Below are 25,302 nucleotides of genomic sequence, written 5' to 3' on the forward strand. Positions count from 1 at the left end.
TTCACTGCAGCCTCGACCTCCCAGGCTCAACTTCCGACTCTGTCTCCCAAGTAGCTGGGACTATAGGTGTGCGCCACCACGCTCAGCTAATTTTTTGTATTTTTTGTAGAGACAGGGTTTCACCATGTTGTTCAGGCATGTCTTGAACCCCTGGGCTCAAGCAATCCACCCACCTCAGCCTCCCAAGGTGCTAGGATTATAGATATGAGCTACCGCACCTAGCCCAGAGCCTAATCTTTACTAGCAATCTTTAGCAACACATCATCTTTAAGATGGGTGTTGGATAATCATAATATCTTCTTTAACCACCTACGAAATATGGCAGTATTGAAGAAGGGCTGAGAGCATGGCCCATTGAACCAAACTGCCAGGATTCAAATGCCAGCTTTTAATACTTACAAGCTGTGTGGCCTTTGAGTAGTTAATTAATTAACCTCTTCAACACCTTGTTTCCTCTCATCTATAAAATAGGGATAAAATAGTACCTGCCCCATTGGTCTGTTATAAGGATTCAAAGAGGATGACTATGAAGCACTTAGATACCTAACACACAGTATGTAACCAGTAAGTATTAGCAATTGCCAGCAGTGGACAGGAACCTGCACACACCAGCTCCTGAGAGCCAACTATGTGTATCTCTGCCCAATGTTGTGTTTATTAGTCACCTTGGCAGCTTGAAATCTGCCATTGAGGGAGTATTTACATCATGGTAATCAGCAAACCTACAAATCATGGCCTTTTCCTCCAGAGAGCCAATTGTTAATTAAACATTTACTGGAACCCCAGTGGCCATTGCTACTATGAACCTGTCAGGGCCTATACAAATGATATCTGCTGCCTCTCAGTTCTTTATATTTTATTTTAGCAAGGTAAGTACATCCATTGTCATAACTGGTTTGAAATTTTATGCTGAGCTGACATTGGCTGCAAGAAGTATTCCTAAAAGAGGGTCACGTTGTAATGTCTTTGTCACTTGAAGAGTTAAATAACTTTATACTACCAAATTCAGAGATTTGTGTTCCACTTTAAGATGGCTGAGGGTGTTTGTCTCTCTGGTTTTTGTCAGATGTTATTTTTCCCAGATAACTGTTTTTCATTATTTCTGCTATGTTTATTAGAAAGAGGTGGGGCAGGCCGGGCATGGTGGCTCATGCCTGTAATCCCAGCACTTTGGGAGGCCGAAGTGGGCAGATCACCTGAGGTCGGGAGGTCAAGACCAGCCTGACCAACATGGAGAAACCCCATCTCTACTAAAAATACAAAATTAGCCAGGCATGGTGGCCCGTGCTTGTAATCTGAGCTACTCGGGAGGCTGAGGCAGGAGAATTGCTTGAACCTGGGAGGCAGAGGTTGCAGTGAGCCAAGATCACGCCATTGCACTCCAGCCTGGGCAACAAGAGCGAAACTCCATCTCCAAAAACAAAAAAAAAAAAAGAAAAAAGAAAGATGTGGGACAGAATGAATTGGCTCTTTGCCTAAAGATAAAGATAAAGACAATTGTTTATCTCACTGTGATAAAGAATCTAGTTGTGATTCTTTAATTAGATTTGTCTAAATTTTTTTTAACTTACGCCAACTTATTTCGGACAATTAGTGAGTGCAGGCAAATTGCCGACAATTAAGCTTTTTTTTGTTTGTTTTTTGAGGTGGAGCTTCGCTCTTGTTGCCCAGGCTGGAGTGCAATGGTGCGATCTCGGCTCACTGCAACCTCTGCCTCCTGGGTTCAAGCAATTCTCCTGCCTCAGCCTTCCAAGTAGCTGAGATTACAGGCACCCACCACCACACTCAGCTAATTTTTGTATTTTAGTAGAGACGGGGTTTCACCATGTTGGTCAGGCTGGTCTCGAACTCCTGACCTCAGATGATCCGCCCGCCTTGGGACAGTTAAGCTTTTATAGCAACTGTACATTTATGATAGGGTGCAGGGAAGCCTGTTAGCAAAACAGGTGGTTGAGGGGCTTGTAGGTGGGATTCTAATTTCCTTGGATAGGATGAGATGTTACAGAGGAGGCTCAAGGCAGAGCTCCAGGCCCAGAGGAACTGGTACCCTTGCAGGCAGCTCAGGCCCAAAAGACAAGGAGTCCTCCTACCATATCTGAAGCCTAAGGTCAGGCTAGACCCAGAAATTAAACAACCTAGATTTGAACCTACCACTTTCTAGCCAAGCGACTCTACAGAGTCATTTAATGTCCCTGTATCCCACTTTCTTAATCTTTAACATAGGGATAACAATACTTTATTCCTCACAGGGTTATGAGGATTAGATGAGATAGTGCTTGTATCTGGCGCATAATAATCCCATAATAAGTGACAGCTGTAATTATTATTTATACTGATCTTATTCCTCAGAGCTGCTTAGGAAGGTGATTCGTCACCATTTAATAAATGAATCTTGTAATTCATATTATCCATCCTGTGGCTTGATTTGCTTCTTATGGTTGAAACCACTATTTGTTATTTGGTTGATGGTTTCTTAGTCTGTGTGATCAGCAGATACCTAAGGTTGTCTTTTTGTTTCACAGTTTCAGTTGCTGTGTTTAAGATAGCAAGCCCTCTTTTCAGGGTGTTCTCTAGGTTCTCCTGAAATTAATTTCTTATTAATTTTCATAGTTCATATTTAAGTCACAGCATCTCAGATACAACACCAAATCTGGTGAAAACTTGTCTGGTCATTTTTAAGTGATGTGGGAAAAGAGAAACAAATCTTGGTTTCATTGTCAGTAATGTGAAAGAAAGTCTGTTGAGCTTCCTTGTCATTTTAAAATCTTTCCTGCCCAGTGTCAGGATTGGTCCCTGAGACTGAATAGACTTGGACTCAAGTTTAACGATCCTCACTCTAAGCAGGGAAGGAATATCTAATCTGGGCCTGCCAAACAGGGTCTGCCACATGTATTGATTAATTTAGTCAGTAAGTAATCATTGAACACCAGCTCTATTCTTGAATGGAGATAAATGAAATAGTTCTAAGGCACACTAAGAACAGCATTATCTCTGCCTCCCAGGTTCAAGCAGTTCTCCTGCCTCAGCCTCCCGAGTAGCTGGGATTACAGATACACGCCACCACACCCGGCTAATTTTTGTAGAGATAGGGTTTCACCATGTTGGCCAGGCTGGTCTAGAACTCCTGATCTCAGGTGATCAGCCTGCCTCGGCCTCTCAAAGTGCTGGGATTACAGGTGTGAGCCACTGTGTCCGGCCAGTCCTTGCTATTTTTCAAAGTCTATTTAAATTCTTACTTCTACCTTAAACCCATCCCTCAATTCTCCAGTTCACATTTGTTATGAAATAATTTAGCACTTATAGTCAGAACCACAAACTAGGGAGGTCTATATGTCATCCACATGTTGTTTTATCTGCCCAGTAATATAAGCTTCTCAGTGGCAGGGAAGGTCTTTCTAACTTCTTTTGTGTTAGCATGTCAAGTTTTTTTTTTTTTCTTTTTCTTTATACAAGATGGGGTCTCGCTATGTTGATCAGGCTGGTCTTGAACTCCTGGCCTCAAGCAATCCTCCCATCTTGGCCTCCCAAAGGGCTAGGATTACAGGCATGAGCCACCACACCCAACCATCATGTCAGGTTTTTAATGGTCAAATGTAACTAACATGTTTTTAGATCTACAGCCTATAAGACCTAACAACTCCTTTGTTCCTAACAGCCTATAAGATAACAACTCCTTTGTTCCCAAGGAGTTTATAATCTAATAAGCCTCAACTGTTTGTGAGTTGATTGATTCAATGGATGTTTTTAAAAGCATACAACTCCTTTGTTTAAGTCTGGATTAAGTGTTCATTGTGCATATATAGCCCAGAATAATGTTTCTCAAACTTTAGAACTCACGTATCTCAGTGACAAAATCCTTGGGCTCAAGTTTGGTAAATATTGAATTAAAAGTTAAACTCTGTCATTCTAGGTGATTACTTGACATTTAGATGATTATAAATACAAAGGCAACCCCAGACACCCAATTCATGGGCTAGTTCTTGGTGATCAGGTTCATCAATCAGGAAAAATTAGACCATGCTGCTATAATAAACAATCCCCAAATCTCAGTGGCTTAAAACAACAAAATTTTGTTTCTTGCTTTTGCTACATGCCTAGCAGGAGGGCTCAGTTCAAGGTAGTCAGGACCTGGATGATGGCTGTTCTTACCTCAGTGAGTGCCTCCCCATCTCTGTGGCTGGGAGAAGGGGGTATAGTGAATCCCCACTGGCTCTTAAATCTTCCACTTGGACTCAAGTCACTTCCACTGGCATGGCCACATCCAACCTCAAAGAGGGTAAAGAATATTCCCACCATGTGCCAGGATGGTGAGGAGGATCAAAATGTTTGTGAACAGCTCCAATGACCCCCGCCTAAGGTGATCTAGTTGACCCAGAATATTCTTATCTTGGGTGATCTTTTTAAAAATTATTGATGTAAAAGTATACATTTAGAAACCATCAGGGAGACTAGCAGACCTCTCAATGGGAGCCTGTGGAATTTGAGAAACATTGCTCAGAACATGAAGTTGTTGCCATCAAGTTTGGCATCCAACCATTTATGCTCTGTAAAAATTTCTCTGTGTGTCCATGATTCTTAAACTTTAGGGTGCGTAATGATCCCCTGAAGAGTTTGCTAAAAAGGCAGGTTGCGATATAGTCCTGAGTGAGGCTCAGGAATTGGTATTTAAATCAGCATTTCAGGTAGTTCTGATGTAAGTGCTCTCCCAGATTTGGCACTTACATGAATGGGATCGGATGCTCCACAGAGCCAAATGGACATGGTTCTCTAGGTTGGAAAATACATCCCATTGAAATGAGAAGAAAACTAAAGGTCACAAGCAGCTGAGCAGACACACACAGATTAGATGTGGACTGTGTATGTAGAGGGGCAGGTGGTTTGGGGGTGATGAATCAATTAGGAAACAGGGGGTTAGTCAAAGCGGTGATGGTGTCTGCCCTACCTGCATCATGGATTTGTTGTGAGGTTTGTGTATGTGAGATGATCGCTGAGAAAACCCTCTAAAAACAATATGCAATTTTCAAGTGTAACCCAATTAATACTAGCAATAAAAAGAGAGTCCTGAGGTTTGGATGTTTGAGCAGGGGCCATTTGAAGCCAGAGATAAATTATTCTCTTTCAGTAATCAGAAAAGGCTGTACTGCCAATCGGTTTCTTCTTCAACTCATAGAATGCCTGATGACATATTTAAAACTTAGCTCCATATGGTGATTTTGTTGTGTTTTCATATGTTGTATGCACAGATGGTTGGAAAATAAAATTCCCCACCTCCCACCTCGGCTGGTCTCCCCAGCACCTTCTGGTCCAGAAGCCGGGTGATAAAAGCATCAAGGTGCCAAGTCCCCCTCACAGAGTTGGGCTTGGAATAATTTGTCTCAGGCAAAAAGCCACCAGGCATTGCCCAAGTAGAAGAGTTTTCTGCTTGGGCCTTTTTGCTATTCACTGCGGAGGAGGAGGAAAATTGAGGCTATGTGTCTGGCAGCTGCATAATCATAATATAATTATCCACAAATATCAGGAAGCAAGGGAAGTTCTTAGCAAGTAAACAATAATGTACGTTCCATCAGTTTTCAGTTTGCCAGTCAGTCAACAAGTGTTTATGAAGTGCCCGGAGAGTGCATAGCATGGCATTTAGTTTTCAAATTTGCAAATCTCTGTAGCATCTGAAAGTAGATAGTGAATTTCCAGGGCATATCCTCTCAGATGTCCTTCGAAGGAGAGAACGAACTGCTGGTCCAGTGCCTTGACTGGAAACTGGCTGATTTATCTGCCTGTCACATCCCTCCACATTCCCAGAGGAGGTCTGCTGCTTTGGGCCTAGGTACTGTCATTTGGTTTTTATAATCTGAAGTATTCACTTGATTTTTATCCCCAATCTGTAATAATGGTGAGTTATTACACTTGCTAAACAAAATTAAATATTGTGTTTCTCATTTCTTGGAAATAAGAAGTGTTGAACATACTCCAAAGACACCATGACACTCTGAAAATAGCAGTTTTTGGAGAAGCAGTAACCATGGTTGCTCTCAATTAGAAGCTGAATTGGTTTCAAATATAAAATTTTGTTTTGATGAAAGGGAGAGAAAGCTGGTAATCCCTAGAGAACTGGTTGGCCCTTTCATAGTAACAGTTATGCTGCTTCCCTCTCTACTGGGAAGGCAGATGACCAGCTGCCTGGGCTTCCTTCCCTTCCATCGCCAAACTCTACTCAGTCTTACTTCTTGTGTCGGATGAACAACTATATCTTTGCCTCTTTAAAATAATTCCTTCTTTTAAAAAATATATTTTAAAATTGTACATGAATTTCCATATTCCACCTATAACAAAAAGAAATACAACATAGATAAGTCTGTAGTCCCCTTTGGGCACCCATTTCTACATAAGGCCCCCCCCGTCCCCAGTCAGTGACCTCTGGCATTTTCCAGGTTATATGCCTTTAGAGCCTTCTCTGTCTGTCATATGGAACTGTGTTTTCTCCTGCATCTCTTTCTTCTACTTCTTTTAGTTTGCTTGCCATCCATCCTGCCTGCCAACTCTGAGACACCAAGGCTCACCCTGGAGCAGGGCAGGGGTGGGCAGAAGGCCCCACCCGGGTGTGCCATGGCCATGTGGCTACCGGGCCTCACCCCCTGGCCAGGGCTCTGACCCCTGTGTTTTTGTCATCAGTAACTCCTGGTCTTCCATGGTAACAGCTGGCCCCCACTCCTCTCTGATCTCAAAGTAAGGCAGGTTATGCAGTCCTGCTAGCGTTCTTGTGCTGGTCCTTGACCAGTTTGCTGTTAGATCCATCCCTTGCTTTTTGTACGGCAGAAGGGCTGACTCCTGCAGGTCCGGTTCCCAAGCTGGCCCCCTCCTGGTTTTGAACAATAGGAAATCCTGGTAACATTGGAGGACAGGAGAAAGGGAGAGGCCAGAAAATTTCTCTCTCTCTCTCTTTCTCTCTCTCTCTGTGCCCTGGTTTGGTCTTCACTAATCTAGTTCCATCTGGGCAGTCCAGCCTGTTTGAGCTTCTGCAGCTGAGATCAGCCTTTGGGCTTTGTTAACTCTGCTTTCTCACTTTGTCTCTGCAGTCTAGAGATTGTGGTAATGCCCTGCTCTTCCAAACTGCTAGATAGATTCACCCATTTCCTTGGCTTCCCACTCAACTTTAAACATATAGAGTATTAGTTAAACGAACCAGGTGGAAATGATGGTTTTTCAGACTTTGGAAGTTTATTTTATGGATTTCCAAGTTATAGCTACTGGTACTTTTTCTTGATTCCATCTCTGAGTAGTATTACATTTATTATTTCAAAATTATCATTAGTAGTCTTCTGCCACCCTCTGTGATGTCACATTCCTATCTTTCCAAATTGACATGATACATATTTCAAAGTGTATTTTCAGTAGATGTTTTTAAAAATAAAATACGTGGAAAAAATGTTCTGAAGCTGCAGAATGCATTCATGTCCAAGAAGTTAACTTCTAGGAAGTTGAGAGGGTTCAGGTGGGCTCAAGCATATAAATAGAGATGCCAATAATTTATTTTTATTTTTATTTTTTTTTTAGGGAAATTGCGTAGTTAGCACATGTGAGCTGTAAGTTCATTTCAGTTCAGTTACTTTTTCAACTGTGGATGGATTAAAATAAGTTATGGTGATAGAAAGAAAGGAATTGGAATTCTAAAACCTAACAGGAGAGTTTGGAGTTCTTCCCAGTGAATGGACAATCTTGGCCATAGAGAAATCAAGGGCAAGAAAGTGTACTATGTATCTAGAGGTATTTGATCCGAACGGTGCATGAGACATGTACAAGGCTGGCAAGGGAAGCACCTGACCCAGTGTCTTTCACGTAAATAGGCCATAACAACTTGACCAAAAAATAGAAGCTGCTCTCTGTGGGGGAAGGGACAAGCTTTGGTATTTTGTAATCCTGTTGTAGGTCTTCACTTTGTTTCCCCCTTGACAGTGGTGAATCATCTTATAGAACAAAAGTGAGCTTTGCTCTTGGTCACTGGGCTCTAGGAAACCCAGGGTATAGAAACAAAGAGACCCTTTCCAATTTTGTGGAAATTTGGCTCACAGAGACATTTATTCCAGTGCTCTGGCTCATGGTGGGAAGAACAATTCTGACTTCAAGATGCAAAAAGGCCTTCCCACAATCTGATTCTGTTATTCTCTCTAGGGCAAACATTTGTTTTTTTGTTAATTTTTGGTAAGAATCTGAAATATTAAGAAACTTTGAGATTTTTCTAACTTTATTGTCATGGACAGCTTAGATAACATGTAAGCTAAGAATATCTTTCCATGTTAATTCTATCTGAAAACAAAAATAGAAATGAATAAGTGTATTATGTAAATCTAGGCTGGTTTTTGTGACAGTCTCTGTATTGCCTTTATTTAAAAATATGGACGGCACCTAACAGAATGTTAATAGGCAGAAACATTGAATTGGTGCCATTTTGGCAGTTCTGACAAAGAAACCAAGTGGTAATTAAGTTTCCCCCCTTTCTTGTGGAACAGTTACGCAACAGTTACGTTATTCTGCCAGTGACACAGCCCTAGGAGAATTTAAAGCACAGCTGGAAGCTGCTCAGGTGTTGTCCTTGAAGTATTGCAGAACTTTCTAGTAATACTGCCCATATCCCCAGCATTGGATTCTTTTTTTTTTTTTTTTTGCTCTTGAAATTTAAAAAGAAAAAGAGAAAGAATTGCAGAACTTAGTAGCAAACACAGAAGAATGTTTGTCATCTATAGATCAAGCAATATTCAAGTGAAAATTGTAGCCTAAACAGTGTTTGTTTTAGTCATGATTCTTGTCTACCATGGACTAAAAACCCAGCTTAGACCAGCTTAAGCAAAAAGGAGGCTTTGTTTTTACAGATCCTGAAACTCACAGAATCAAAGGAAATGTAGGAGCTGGGCCCACTGGGTATTGGTACTAGGTCCTTGAAGTACATCAATTTCCCCAGTCTCTCTCCACTTCCTATTTCTGCTTCTCTCCACATGCCAGCTTTATTTTCTCAGACATTTCTACAAGCTAGGGGGCAGAGCCACCTGAAGCCCTTATGGCTTCTGACCAAGGAGAAAAGAGAGTCCTGTCCTCCTCCAGCATTCCGCCTTACTCCGTACAAGCCTAGAGCTGTCTGGGGAAAGATTCAGGCACTTGCCTCTCTCTCTAGCCAGGGGGATGGGTTTTTAAGATTGGCAGTTCATACTAACACTATATTAAGTTGGACGCAGAACAGTTTCCTAGAAGGGGAAGATGCTGTTTGAGAGGATGAAATGCTTTGGGTCTGCCACATTTAGTAAGAGGAAAAGAGACCTCAAGTCTCAACTGGATTGGGATATGTCCAGTCAGTTTCTGAAAACTGCATAGAATAGATATACTCAGGGAATGTTAGAATTTTTAGAAAAGACATGTATGCACTGCGGGGGTCTAACTCACAGACCCTGACCCAGCAACAAATGAATAACGTACGCTGACACAGATAGTATGCCTGTCAGTCCAGCTGAGCATCTGGGCCACTTACAGACTCCAAGGAGAGTGCTGTAAAGAGTTGCAGCCGAGGCCCTGACTCACTGGCCCTGCCGGCATTTATTCAGCACACATTCAATGACAAAGGCTTTGAGTAAACACCACTATAGGAAAATTGACCTGGTTCCCGACACCCCTAGTAGAGAGCAGTTATGCACCCGAGGTTGATCAAAGGTTGGTCTTAGGATCACATGAGTAAACAAGCTATTTAGATAAACTACATTCCTTTGTACCTACTTTAAGCCATTTACTCAAGGTAAGGATTAGGCAGCTTTCAGCCATAACCCTATCCTGAGACTTTTGCAAAACCTTCCAGCCTTCCAAGAAGATTTGTGTCTATATCCTATAACTTCATCTCAAAGTTTTTCCCACCAGCCTGACTGAACTCCCACAATGCACACTTATATATTTTGTGCAGAGATCCCTGATATAATTTAAATGAAAAAAGGTCATAAAATAATGTATATAATCATTTCTATTTTCTTTCTCTTTTTAAAATAAGCTTTTTAACTTTTTAAAAAAATTTATTTTAGGTTCAGGAGTACATGTGCAGGTTATATAGCTATACTCCTGCCAGAGTTTACCTGGATTATTTTGTGACCCAGCTACTAAGCCTAGTACCCAATAGTTATTTTTTCTGCTTCTCTCCCTCCTCCCACCCACCACCCTCAGGTAGGCCCCAGTGTCTGTTGTTCCCCTTTGTGTCTGTGTGTTCTTATCATTTAGCTCCCACTTATAAGTGAGAACATGTGGTATTTGTTTTTTGGCCTGCATTAGTTTGCTGAGGATAATGGCTCCAGCTCCATCCATGTTGCTGCAGAGGACATGATCTTGTTCTTTTTTTACGGCTGCATAGTATTCTATGCTGTAAACGTACCACATTTTCTTTATCCAGTCTACCATTGATGGTCATTTAGGTTGAGTCCACGTCTTTGCTATTGTGAATAGTGCTGCAGTGAACATACGTGTGGATGTGTCTGTATGACAGAACAATTTATAATCCTTTGGGTATATACCTAGTAATAGGATTGCTGGGTCAAATGGTAATTCTGTTGTCAGCTTTTTGAAGAATCCCTACACTAGTTTCCACAATGGTTGAACCAATTTACGCTCCCACCAAGAGTGTGTAAACATTCCCTTTTCTCTGCAAAGATTCTATTTCATGAAAGCAAATAAGCAGGCTCCTATATATGTGTACATATGTTTGTATGTATGTATTTGAGTGGGGAGATGGATGTGGAAGGAAACAAAGGCTGGTGTTATTGGTTACATCATTGACGAGTAGTGACCAGGAGTTAAAAATAAACTTTGCCTTTATTTATCATTGTATTGTGCCATTTCATTTGTTAAATTAAGCTTGTATTACGTTTGTAATTTGAAAAAACATCAACTTATGTAAAAAGAAAAGCAGCCTATTCTGATTGACCTCAGGATGGGTGTGGATGCAGGAATTGAAGATAGTAGCTTGGGATCATCTCAGCCTGGAAATCCAAGGTGTCCCAGATTCCCAAAACTGGGAAATGCAGCATAGGATGTGGCAAGCCAGCCGCCCCTGGGGCAACAGCAAGCTTGAGAGGTCCACAGGACTGCTTGTTCACTAAGCACATATCCCTTACAGAAAGCAGTTTTGAGTGGGTCACATCCACCACCACCTTCAATATGGCAAAGTCTACTGTAGGGCAGAGTCCTTGCCTGGGGCAGTTGGAGGCAGGCCCCATCCTTCCAGTGCACAGATGGCTGCCTTCTGCTGATGGACTGCTCCTGGTCCAATCAGCTGTGGCAAGAACAGCCGGGCTGCTTTTAATCGAAGCACCTGATGTGAATCATTAATTATTCAGGAAAGAAGCACTGCTGGGCCTCTTCTACTGAAAAGGGGGCCAAGTACTTGATTGGCCCTTTGAGCCTGTGTGGTCCATTCGATTTGGGTAAGAACTTCCAATGCCTAGCACCAACCTTCTGCAGAGGCTTGTTAGAAGTAACCCACCCTTAGGAATGTACATGTTTGTGTGAGGATCTGTGTGAGATTCAGGTATTAACATCTTCCGTCCTCTTGTCAGAAAGCAACTATGTTAAATGTGGCCAAAGAGATGGAGGCTGAAATTGTAGTAAGGGAATCAGTGATGTGCGATGCTGTGAGATGCTAAAGATCAAGAAAGCAGACAGCTGCAGCGGCCACAGCAGCAAGTGTTGCCATTTATTGGGTGCCTGTGCTGTGCTGGGCACCATGCTAGATGTGCCACAGACATCATGAACATGTCATGCTCAATAATTCAAGGTAGCTGCTTTCAGTCACCATTTATAGTTGAGACTCAGAATTAGTAAGTATTGTGCCTCAGGCTCCACTGATAGTAAACAGGCAGAGTTAGATTTAGGACCTTTGCCCTCAACAGGCTCCTGGAGAACAAGCCTTTGTTAGCATTTCCTATGCACTAGCCAAAGGAGTAAGAGCAGCTCTATTTTAGAGAGATGGTCTCAGTTCTTTAGATGGAATTGTTTCATCAGACTACTAAAAATCAACTTAAAAAATATTAATGTGCATAGTGGAAGTATGCCTTTAAGGTAAGTGACTCCAACCACTGGAAGCGGTATGCCTGTTCTCTTACTGCTGTCTGCTAAGACAGGGGCTTAGGAGAGAACAGATCTGGCGACTGGGATTGCAAGATGCACCTAGGTTGGGACACTTTGAAGTGTAAGTGCTTATGGGACCTGAGGCATAGGTGGCCAGTGGGTAGTACAAGTGTGCTTGTGCTGGACATAAAGATGGAGGAAAACTCTGGGTGCTCATATGCAGGTGGAAGTGTGGTTCGCTGCAGTCTTTCTGGGGATGCCATTTGGCTGTATATGTCAAACGTCTTAAAATTTTTCATACCCTTTTACCCTGTAGTTGCACTTCTAGAAATTTTTCTAAAGGAAATGTTAAGACTATATACAAAGATTTATGCCCAAGAATGTTCATCCTGGCCTTTTTTATAATGGTGAAAAATGGAAATAACTTTTAGGAAAGCAAATATAGCTGGTAATTCAAAGCAGTCGCTAACAGGCTGCATTGACAGCATGTACAGTGAAAAAACAGGAGATAAAAAATACATATATAAATAATATATTCTCAATTTTTAAACATTAGATACAAATTTACCACATGTAACTGGTACGTATGGCTGTATGGTAGAATAACAGGTGAGTCTTATTTTCTTCTATTTTTCTCTACTTACCAAATTATGGTGAATATGTAATTATGGAAGAAAACAAGACCTATTTCTTTAGTTGAAAATGTCCCATTCCGATATGCGTGTGTGGTGAGGTGGTGCCAGTAAGTGCCTCTCAGTATTCGTCATTATTTTAAGGAAATGTGTGTGAACATAAGCCTAGCTTCTCTGCATGATCAAAAAGCAAAGTAAGGGGCCGGGGGCAGTGGCTCATGCCTGTAATCCTGGCACTTTGGGAGGGAGAAGGATAGCTTGCAGCCAGGAGTTCGAGATTACAGTGAACCGATCGTGGCGCCACTGCACTTCAGCCTCGGCAACCAAACAAGACCCTGTCTCTTAAAAAAAAAAAAAAAAAAAAAGGCAGCAAAATAAAACTTACCCCAGGTTGACAGCCCATGAACTTGATAGGAAATAAGAGGGTCAACTGGAATGGGCTGTTTTCTATAATAGAAATATCAGAGTCTTCTTGATCAGTCCTTCCCCACAGGCAGGCTTCAGAAAGAAGTGGCGTCTGTGGTTTTGTGGCTGGATTCAGTTTCAGAGAATGGTAGGGGACTGAATTTTGTAAGCAGTGTGTCTTTCCTGACAGGGGCAGGGAGCCTGGCTTCCTGAGACTGTCCCCTGATGCCACAGCAGATGTGTCAAACCATTTTTCCTGCTCATGGCATGTAGTTTGAGAGAGCTTGATAGTGAAGCTGCCAGCTCAGCTGTGACTGGCCACTCATTTGCAGACAAGAATGCCTTACTGGCCTGGGCTTGCTTAAGGTAATTGCTTCTAGACTCCTCACTCCTGCTGGGCCACAGTTGCTTGAACAGTCAAATAAGGGGTTGGGGGGTAGAGGATATATCTCAAAAGCTTCTTTGTGCTTGAAGATTTGTGATTCCTTGTTCTTTGGAGAATGAAAATATCTTCTAGAAGGTGATTAGAGAGCAGTATTCTTTAGAAATAATAATACTAGTGGCCAACATTATATACCGCACTTTACTGTGTGGCAGGCACTATTCTCAGCACTTTTCTTAACTCATTTAATCTTCACAGTGATCCAATGAGGTAGTTATGCTATCATCCCCATTTTACAGATGATGAAACTGAGGAGAAAAGGAACCTACACATGGAATCTTTCTTATACCAAAAGCATAGCTAGTGGTTTGCAATTAATTTTAAAATATTGGCTATTTTAGGCCAGGCTCAGTGGCTCACTCCTGTAATCCCAGCACTTTGGGAGGCCGAGGCAGGCAGATCACTTGAGGCCAGGAGTTCAAGACCAGCCTGGCCAACATAGCAAAACCCCATCTCTACTAAAAATACAAAAATTAGCCGGGTGTGGTGGTATGTTCCTGTAATCCCAGCTACTGGGGAGGCTCAGGCAGGAGGATCACTTGAACCTGGGAGGCGGAGGTTACAGTGAGCCGAGATTGTGCCATTGCACTCCAGCCTGGGCAACAGAGCAAGACTCCATCTCAAAAAAAAAAAATATATATATATATATATAGAGAGAGAGAGAGAGAGAGAGGGAGAGGCTATTTTAGAAATTAGTGTAAATGATGTATAGGGCTTAGTCCAAAGCCTTACTTTTATCCAGTCTCAAAAGTTACTCTCTGGAATACCTTTTCTGCTGTGTTCCTGTGTATTTTTCTTAGTTTTCATCTATCTGGCTGTTTGGGTAGAGGTGGGGGTTTCCCTCCCTTACTGGTAGGGAAGAAAGGGATGAACTTTAGTGCTTCAGTAGTTGGGCATGGTGGTGCACGCCTGTAATCCCAGCTACTCGGGAGGCTGAGGCAGGAGAATTGCTTGAACCCAGGAGACACTCCAATCTGGGCAACAGAGTGAGACATTGTCTTGGAAAAAAAAAAAAAAAGAAAGGGATGAACTTCAGGAAGAAATGGGGAGTGGGCCTTTCAGGAGAGTATTGCCTCAATCAAGGGAGAGAGAGAGAGATAGAAGAAAAAAGTGTGAAACTCTTGTGTCTGGAGCAACCTGGAGCAGGGTGCTGAATGATGTACATTTAAGAGGGACTGTGTGCCGGATTCAGGCAAGCCGTGAGAAAGGGACAGGTCCGGGCCACTGAGTAGGGTTGGGATGAACTTTCTTAGGTCTGGGTAGAGCTGGGACTGCCTAGAGCCACCAGTGTGGTCATTATGCGTGTGTTCTGCAGCACTGTCCAGTGCGGCTTTCTGCCATGATTTGAATATCCAATATCTGCACTATCTGGTTCAGTGTCCACCAGTCACGTGTGTCTGCTGCACACTTGAAGGGTGGCTAGTGAGACTGAAGAACTGCATTTTTTATTTTATTTACTTTTAATTAAATTTAAATGTAATAGCTATGTGTGGCTACTGGCTACCATATTGGACAGCACAGCTCCATAAATGATAAATACTGGCTGGGTGCAGTGGCTCACGCCTGTAATCCCAGCACTTTAGGAGGCCGATGTGGGCGGATCACGAGGTCAGGAGATCGAGACCATCCTGGCTGACACGGTGAAACCCTGTCTCTACTAAAAATAAAAAAAATTAGCTGGGTGTGGTGGCGTGTGCCTGTAGTCCCAGCTACTTGGGAGGCTGATGCAGGAGAATCGCTTGAACCTGGGAGGCGGTGGTTGCAGTAAGCCGAGATCGCGCCACTGCACTCCAGCCTGGGTGAAAGTGCAAGACTCTGTCTCAAAAAAAAAAAAAAAAAAAAAAAAATACTGACATGACATGAGCATTTGGAAAGCCTATACATTATGTGTGTGTGTGTATATATATATATGTGAAACTGAAAGAAACTCTTTATAATTTCAGAAAAACAATTTGGGTTCAATATAGAGACTATAGAAAAGAAGAAAATAAAAAGTACTCATGAAAACACCTCCTCAGAGGTAACTTATTGGTGCTTTGGCATATAAGCTTCTAAGTTGTGTTCTATGGTTATGTCATAGGTAGCCAGCTGGCTGTCAGATGCATAACCTGAAATCATCCAGCAAAAGATAAGGCATGTTAGCAGGAGAGAGTGCTGAGTTTGCCCCAGAAGACAATACCAATGGAGTTCTTAGTGATTTGCCATGGTTGATGTTCCTCTTCTGGGTCCTAGGTCATCAACCCCATGGGATGGGATGCTTTTGGATTGCCTGCTGAAAATGCCGCAGTCGAGAGGAATCTACATCCACAAAGTTGGACACAAAGGTAAGTGTTTACAGGCATATTCAAATACTTGCATACAAAAACCTTTAAAAAAAATTTTTAACCTGTGCTTAAAAATAGAAAGCAAAGCAAACAAAACACTGCAGCATACCAAGAGATAAATAAGATTGTATATATTGGTGTTTGTCTTTTAACATATTGTATTCTTACCTAAGAAATATTCAGAGAGGGTTTTGGATATTTGTTCATGTGTTCATTTTGAAGCTTTGTTATTTACAGTTATTTTTCCTTCGAGTATTTACATTCGGTAGGAAAAAGAAGAGGGTTAGGAAAAAGAAGAGGGTCGCATTTGTTAAATTTCTATAATGCTTCTGGTCTTCTTGACCGTAGTTTTACTATATCCTAATACTACATTATAATTTTCTCTGAAAATTCAGTTTATTTTTTGCCTTCACCATTCAGAAGCAAGAGGAACTTAGGCATTCCATGTAGAAATATATGACCACTTTATTCTGGGTGTGGTTTTCTCCAAGGCGGAACACACTCGCAATCCCACCCAAGCCTCAGGCTTCTACTACACATGGGCCAGCGGTGCTCATTCCTCTCCCTCCTGCTAAAGTCCTGAGGGCCTCACCCTAGAACTTGGCAGAATCCTCTGGGGCCACTGCATCAGCTCATTTCACAAAGGCCTGGGACGCTTCCCCATGCCACCCCTTAGAGAGACAGAAGGGCAGTTCCAGGGCCTGTGCCCAGTGTCTCTTACCTGTCTTTGTTCTAGCTTACCCAAGGATACGTTGTAAAAGCATCTACTGTACTTCTGTCCATACTATGGCATCCAGGTCTCTTTTTTCTTCCTAACCCCTAGCTTCTACTTTTCTAGTAATGTTTAATTCTAGATTAATTTTATCACTAGATTTCATCTAGTGATAAAAAGAGGAGGAAATGATGATTCAAATAAAGTGGATCAAACATGGCTTATGTTTGATATAAGGCAGACCAGGAGTTGGCCTGTGGGCTAAATCTGGCCCTACCTGTTTCTGTAAATCAAGTTTTATTGGAACACAGTCAAATCCATTGGTTTACATATTGTCCGTGTCTGCTTCTGTGAGACAGTGGCAGAGCTGAGTAGTTGTGATAGAGACTGATTAGCTCACAAAGCTGAAAGCATTCATCATCTGGCCCTTTTAGGTTTGCCAGCCTCTCTACTGGTGAATAGCAGTTAAGATGATGGCCCCTGAGCCAGGCTACCTAGGTGCAAATCCTGCCTTCCCTTCTTGCCCGCAGATCACCTTGAGCAAATTACTTAACTTCTCTTTACTTATTTGTGCTTCAGTTTACTTATCTGTAAAAGAGGGATAGTCATAGTTCCTATCTCATGTGATTGGATAAAGATTAAGCACTTCTCTGCAAAGTGCTTAGCATAGGGTCTTGCATTAAATAAGCTGCCATTAGCTAATCAGAGATTATACAGAAGATTTTTTCATGGTTTTTCATATTTTTAGTCTGCTAGAAACTAAAAGAGGATGCAGTAGAAATGAATTAGTCCTTTTTCTTTAAAAAAATGAAAGAGAAAAAGGTTTATTTCTTTATTCCATGTTATATTATAAGTTGGTTTACCTGTTTATCTCCCTGTTTCTCAATGGTGGATAGTTTTAGGTTTTAGGATTTACATTTTCATTAACAAAGCAGTGTGTGATTTCTTTTGGATTCCCACAATTTATATATTAAGGCTTTTGTTTTCAGCCACTTTTAAACTTATAAATGCTTGGCTTAAATAATATGGCTTAAATGCTTGCAGAATATTGACGTCTGGATGGGCCAGCAGTGCACATCTCAAAGGGGTTGCCTATTTGAATGGCCAGGGGAAGGGGCAGTCCTCAAGGCCAAAGACCATTGTGGTTTCTAGTGGATTCTGTATATGTCCAAATAATGGGTGTCTTCTAATCTGTTGGTATTTTTTGCTGATTCTTAGTGGTTGATTTTTCTGCTAGGGCAAAGCAACACTTAAAACCCATTTGAATAATTTATACTTTTTCAGTTTCCCTTTACATTCTCAAAGTGTAGTTTGTGTATGGCTTTAATCCCCCCTCTAAAAACCAAACCTTTTTCCCATTGTTTCACAGTAATATTAAACACATGAGGAAACAGCTTGATCGGCTGGGCCTGTGTTTCAGCTGGGATAGGGTAAGTCAACTCTTTTTCCTGAAAGGTCGTCATTTTAAGGAAGGACTTGATGGCAGGGAGCACTTGTCTTCCTCTTTGAGTTGGGAGAAGGCAATGGTGGGAGGCAGGAAGCAGGAGGGAAGGATTAGCACTCTTCAAAAAAGTATCCTGAGTGGATAATTTGCTTGGAAACAAGTAATTTTCTGTGGGATTAAACTGAGAGTTAACTTCCTATTTAACTTTGGAGTTGGCTGTGATTTCTGTGTGGCAAAAGCTTTGCACAAGGATTTCTCTAGTTCTCAGCAATAGTTTTAAAAGACTGTTGGAATCTATATTGAAGTGATTAAATATCAATCCGTCTGGTCCTTGAAGTAATTAGACATTGATTGACCATTTATTTACCTTTTAAGTTCAGAAGTGAGGCTCATAACAGCCCATAATTATTCTGTCACATATAATCTTTTGGTGTTAGATACTTTCAAACTGTACATTAAATCAGTGGAGAATCAGTGGAGAATTCCAGACCCACGAGGAGTTCATGGAAAGCCACCTGGCTGTTTGGAACACTCATGTGTTGCAAACAAATTGTGAACTGGGCCCTTCAAAGCTGTGGCCCAAGGCCCACCCTTTAGACTTTGAAGAATAGTCTGTTAGGTAAGATGGACTGTTGCTTGTCTCCTCCACGAAGGGCCCCTTCCAATGCCACAGTCCCTCTTAACGTCCCATTTACTCCACAAAACGATTGGGGTTTTCATTGCTGGGCCTGTCAAGTTTATATTATTTTCTTTACTAGAAGCATTGGAACAAATGCAAATGAGGGCTCCTCATCCCTTCCCCCAACAATTTCTTAAATGATTGAAATTTGATGAGTACAGTGAAAAAGAACAAAAGTCAAACACATTTGAATAAGCCCTGAATTATTATTTCCTCACACCAGAGTCAAGTTGTCCTGAGGTGCCAATAGGGAATCGCTCATAGAGAATGAAATACGGTCACAGGCAGAGAGAACTGAGTATTGGCCAGAGCTCTTTCAGGATGAGAGTGTTGATTCCTTGAGGGCAAAAGTGGACTCAATAACCCTTTAGAGTGATAACTAGCCTAGTCCTGCACACGAATATCAACCATAAATGACTTAAAAGTTGTTAGATTGTTTTCCTAATCATCACAGAGGATTAGAACATACAGAAAAGTATAAAGAACATAATGTGGCTAATTTAATATTTTGGTATGGTTCCTTGCAGTCTTTTGTTTTGGAATTATAAACATTTATATAATTTACAAAGTTCAAATCAATATGCATATATTTTTTGTCTTGAATATTTTTATATCTCATTAACTATTTGAAAAAGTGACTTTTATAGCTCAGCAGTTTTTTGTTTTATGAATATATTATAATGTATTTAAGCTATCTCTTATTATACATTTAGATAGATTCTAATGTTTCTCTATTATAAATGCAGATTCTCAATCCTTCTTGTGCAAATCCGAAGTCCAGAAAGCTCTGAAAACTGAAAGTTTTTTCATAATTTATTTCACTGTAAAACCTGAATTGAACTGATATTTATCTCACTAAAAATGAGTATTCATATATTTTACTGTAAGAATAGTAAAATTACCAAGTAATATCCCAGACCTGGTTAGATAAATGCACTATTTTCTTTTAATTTCCAAAAAATCTTAAATCTGAGGCATATTTGGCTGACAGCATTTCAGATAAGGGATTTTGAACCTCTAATTCAATGATGTAGATAAATATCACCACTTCTACTACCATTGTCTGTTACTGAACACTTACCATGGGCCAGGTACACAGTAGGTATGACCTTATTATCTCTTTGGATCCCTAGAGAGCTCTAAAAGGCAGGTACTTTTGTTGACGTCATTTTATTGCTGGTCACCCAAGTGGCAAGGCTGGGCTGATGCATTGGTCAAGTTATGACTGCCGTGCTCCTCCCCCAAACTTAAGGCAGAAATCTTAGTGCAGATGATCCTGGACTTACAAGGGGGTTATCCTAAATTGAATAAGCCTGTCCTAAATTGAAAATATTATAGGCATGTAATACATCTAACCATCATAGCTTCACCTAACCTACCTTAAATGTGCTCAGGACACTTACATTAACGTACAGTTGGGCAAAATCATCTGACAACACAGTCTCTTGCAGAGTATCGGTTGTTTACCCTCATGACTGTGTGGCTAACTAGGAGCCGTGGCTCAGTTCTGCTGCCCAGCATCTCGAGAGTATCATACTGCTTTCTACTGAATGCATATCTCTTTCACATCATTGCACCACTGTAAAGTCGAAAAATTGTTAAGGCAAGCCGTCATAAGTTGGGAACCATCTATACACATATTTTATTATTTCCTTAAAATGAATTCTCAAAAAATCAAGAACAATTTTGGTATTTATTGCCAAAGTACCCTCCATAAAGGCTATACAAATTTCCTTTCACAAGTTATACAGTTATTTTCATTTGTATTTCCTTTATTATTAGTGATTGTGAGGTTTTTTCATGTGTTTAATGAATGTTTGAATTTGAACAGGGTATGTATGTGAATGGTCTAATCATGTGTTTTCCCATATAGATAGGAGGTGTTTGTCCTTTTTTTAATGGTTTTTGTTACAAATAATTTTCCTCAGTCTGTCATTTGCCTTGCATTTTGTTTATAGTTGAATATTATTAGCATACAGATATGTACTTAGACCTTCTTTGAGATAGGATAAATAACATATTTTCTTCTTGATTCTTTGTGATTTAAGTTTTACACTTAACTGGAATTATTTTAGTATATGAGATAAGACAAGGAATTATTACTTTTTCTAAATCACCAGTTGATTAAAAAAAATTTTCAAACAATCCCTTCTCTTTGTTGATTTAAAAGGCAAACTTTATAGTAGACCAAGTTATTTCGTCCTATCATTATACACCAAGTTCTGTTTGTGTTCATTTGATCCATTTATCCATTTATTATTTCATGACTAAACTATTTTTAATTACAATTGCTTTTAATACTTGGCAACAGAAGTTTTCTCTCATTGTCTGATATTAGCAATGCCATCTCCACTTTCTGTTGTTTATTAAAAAAAAAAACTTTTAGCCTTTATTTGTTGACTTCTATTGGTACATCATTTATAGATACAATTAATTGAAAAAATTAAAAGATGGACAAATATATGGGGGAAACCTTTGGGGCAATTTGGAGTCTTTGTGTTTAATAGGAAAGTGAAAAGCTATTTGTATTTATTTTCATAACTCGTATTTATTTTCATAACTCATACTTATTTTCTAATTAAACTTTTTAAAACGTAGTTTTAGACTTCTTTTTTTAATGATGTCTTGCCTTTGGATTCTGTTTTCTTTTATCTATAGAGACTTGAAAAGTATCAATTCCATTGTTCAATCTGCTAAAAGATAGCTTTAAGAGTGCTTTTTAAAAATAATTTGTATCAACATAAAAAATAGTGTATTTCTCTTGATCCTCATGTATGATAAGAAAAGTAGCAGGTAATTAACATTTCCCGTTTTCTAAATCTATTTTCCAGGGGTTTTTTGTTGTTGGTTTTTATGGGGGTATATCCTGAGATGTTAGTCCTAATTTACTGTTTCATTGTTTTTGTTTTTGTTGTTTAGACAGAGTCTCACTCTGTCACCCAGGCTGGAGTGCAGTGGTGCGATCTCAGCTCATTGTAACCTCTGCCTCCCGGGTTCAAGCGATTCTTGTGCCTCGGCCTCCTCAGTAGCTGGGATTACAGGCACACACCACTACACCCGGCTTATTTTTGCATTGTTGAAGAGATGGGGTTCTGCCCATGTTGTCCAGGCTGGTCTCAAATTCCTGGCCTCAAGTGATCCACTGTGCCTGGCCGGTTTACTGTTATATTGCAATTTTTCTAATCATGTATCATTTCTTAACCATTATATTTGATATTCACTTCCAGTTTTACAATCATATTCATAGCAATTATTTAAATTTTAATGCTCTTTAATTTCACAGCTTATAAGAAGACCTTTTAAAGGACAACCGTTCATTTAAAATTTTTTCATTTCTGGACATTTTTAAAACTTTGTTTTAACTCTTGGTTTGGTGTGATCTTTGCCCAGGTGTCACAGGTTACTTTCATAACTAAGAATGACTGCTGCTTTCACCTACAAACAGCAACTTACTGGAATATAGAATCTTTCATTCATTATCTTTTTTCTTTCTTATCTCTGTAGTAGACCTTGATCTATTGTCTTTTTTAAAAAATACTTATAGGCTTGCAGGAAGTTGCCAGGATAGTACAGAGAGATCCTGTGTGCTCTTTACCCAGCTTTGCCCAATGATAACATTTTACATAATGTAATATAATATCAAACCAGGAAGCTGCCTTCAGTACAATACTATTATTAATAAGTAGAGTGCAAGTCTTATTCAGATTTCACCAGTTTTTAGATGTAATCATTTGTGTCTATTTGTGTGTGTATAGTAGTATAGGTTCTTCTTAACTTACAGTGAGGTTACATCACAATAAACGCATTGTAAGTTGAAAATATCATAGAGTCGAAAATACATTTAATACACATAATCTAATGAACATAATACTTTAGCCTACCTTAAATAGGCTCAGAACACCTATATTGGCCTACAGTTGGGCAAAATCATCTAACACAAAACCTATTCTGTAATAATAGTGAATATTGAACGTTGAATATCTTATGTAATTTATTGGTGTTCTATTGAATGTGTATCACTTCCACACTATTGTAAAGTCAAAATATAGGTCTAACCATTGTACATCAAGGACTATCAGTTGTAGTAGTAGTGTAGCAGCAGCATCAGTAGTAGTAGTTCTATATGATTTAATTACATGTGTAGATTTGTGTAACCACCACCACCTGATCTGTTGTATTTTGATGGAGAAGTCTGAGGGCAGCCAGAATTGTCTCTGTACATATAGTAATCCTTCCATCTGTATTTTGATGCTTGTTTTTTTATTCTTTTCTTCTTTGCCCTTGCCATTTTCCATTTTTCATCAGAGTGTCTCTCAGTGTCAATTCGTTTGCTTTGATTTTGCCTGGTGCTCAGTGACCACTTTTGATTAACAGTTGTAGGTCTTTCATTCTGACAGCTTCATAGGAGCCCTTTCTCAAGAACACTGTCCGTATACTCATTTCATTGTCTTCCATTGTTATCACCATCTCTCTCAAGATTTTGGTCTCCTTTTTATTCTCTACCTTCTGGAAGAACTTTTTCATGTTTGCTTTTTATACCACTGATTCTATTTCTATAGAATCAATGTGGTTTTGTATGGTTTCTAGTACAGATATTAGTTTTGTATTTTTAGATTTATTATTATTTTTCCTTATCTCATTCAGTTCCCATTTTTTTTCTGAATCCTTTTGGCCAGATGCTCTATTTTCCTTCTTGTTTTTCTATCTTATTTATCTTCATAGACCTTATATGTTCAGAAATTTTCCTAAATACTAGGAGATGCCCTTGAAGATTTATTTTTGTTTCCTGTAATAAATGTTTTTTACAACTTTGGGATGCTGTGTTCTTGTCTGTTTTGGAATCTTTTCTTAGGCACCTGTAGATTCTCCCTTATTTCCTGATTGAGGGGGACTAGTGTATCAATCTGGAGCTTTATCAGCCAGAGGGAGTGGAGTAGAAGCTGCCCTGTAAGGCTGTTGTTCACTGAAACAAACTCAGAACGTGACCTCACACTCATCCCTGCAAGCCATGTGGGCTAAGAGAGATTTAGAGAGTGGTTATCTGCGGAGCTGCGGAAGAGTTTGTTTGTGAATGGAAGTGGTCAGCAGCACAGCCACATCAGAGCCATGCTCTATCAGAATTTTTACTGGGACAGGCTTTTGGTGACTTCAGGCCCTTCCAAGTTTTGTCCATCAGTGCCTCATAGCCTGTATAAAGTAGGGTGAACATTGAGGTGTTCATGGTGTTCCCTACCATCAGCACATATATCTTTGCTTCTATTTGTCTTTCTCTCCATCATGTAATTTTCATCTGTAAAGAATCTGTTATTGCTGAATAGACAATATATAGCAGTATGTAGCTTTTAAGATGAAGGCTCTTGTCTGTCTTGCTTGCTTGCTTTTGTGTAATCACAATTCCATCATCACACCTAAAACGCTTGATGACAATGCCTTAGCATCACGGCATCTCAGTTTGCAAATTTCTCTGGTTTTCTTATAAGCCTTTTTTTTCTTCTTTTCTTTTCTTTTTTCTTTTTTTTAATATTGTGGGTTTGATTGGCTGCACTTCTCTTAGCCTTCTCTTCCCACCATCACGTTGTTACAGTAGTTTAGGAGCAGTGCTCTCTTTCCATCCAAAACATATAGACTCTGAATCATTTCTGCCTCAGTTTATTTTAAAAGACAGCACGATTTGTATGATTACAAAGTGAAAATTATTATTACTTCAAAGCCCGTACTACCTTGACACCTTATTTTCATAGAGAACCGGACCTCTGATAGGAGGCTTGAACTAATAACGAAGCCTCCAGAATAATAGAAAGACATTATTGTTTTTTATCTTAAAATAATTTAAAGAATAGCTTAAAACAAAAAGAACTTAAGGGCAAGAGAATGCATGAAAACTCAGTGGGGAGGATTCCCTTTGCAAGAGCTAGCAGTGGTTGCCTTGACAACATGTCACAGGCACCCGAAGTGTTTGACCCGCCCAGTCCTCTTTCAAGTGCTCACAGAGGTGGGGCACTTTGTCTAGCAGATCTCCGGCTCTGGATTACTTGTTCTCCCTCAGAGTCAGAAATTAACCTTTTCCTGAAGGTTTTTCCTTTAGTTAGGAGGGGAAAGGCAGTACCTTTGTTTTAGCTGAAATGATTTGGCAGCTTACCTATTTTTAGGATGGTTGGTGTTGACACATAAGGGGTAGTGTAGTCTGTCACCTTGAGGCCAGGGACCACATCTCATTAATAGACGGTACACTTGCAGTTGACCTCATGAGGAGCTGTGCCCACTCTGTGCTTGCCGGTCAAAAACATATGAGGTGGGTTTTTCATCGCTTCAGCCAGGACAGTGTTCTCGCAGTCTTCAGCCTTAACTAAAGAGGGATGTCTCCTGGGGCTGCCCAGCAAATGTAGCTCTTCAAGGAAGTTATTTGTTTTGTCCGCAGTCCCAGCTGGTAGTCATGAGCCCAGTCAGGTCATCCCCATCAAGGATGTACACTCTGGCTAATGGAATAGAATTTCCCGATGTAATGCTTGTTGAGTGCTTTCAGGAGACAGGATCTTGGCTCATCTTGGAGACCTCAGTTTTGGTGATGGATCTGGCTATT

The 25,302-nt window shown here is 40.3% G+C and overlaps 1 protein-coding gene across 6 annotated transcripts in view; it reads left to right on the plus strand.

The window, feature by feature from the left end:
- The window catches only part of LARS2 (leucyl-tRNA synthetase 2, mitochondrial), a 159,835-nt gene that overhangs the window by 13,260 nt on the left and 121,273 nt on the right, over nucleotides 1-25,302 (plus strand). For all 6 annotated transcript variants that reach the window (XM_004033987.5, XM_055382177.2, XM_019024629.4 and 3 more), the window contains 2 exons: nucleotides 15,796-15,887; nucleotides 17,969-18,029. In XM_004033987.5, the coding sequence (XP_004034035.4) occupies nucleotides 15,796-15,887; nucleotides 17,969-18,029 (153 nt within the window). The remainder of the gene's footprint in view (nucleotides 1-15,795; nucleotides 15,888-17,968; nucleotides 18,030-25,302) is intronic.

Source organism: Gorilla gorilla, chromosome 2 (genome assembly GCF_029281585.2).
Source record: "Gorilla gorilla gorilla isolate KB3781 chromosome 2, NHGRI_mGorGor1-v2.1_pri, whole genome shotgun sequence".
NCBI lineage: Eukaryota > Metazoa > Chordata > Mammalia > Primates > Hominidae > Gorilla > Gorilla gorilla.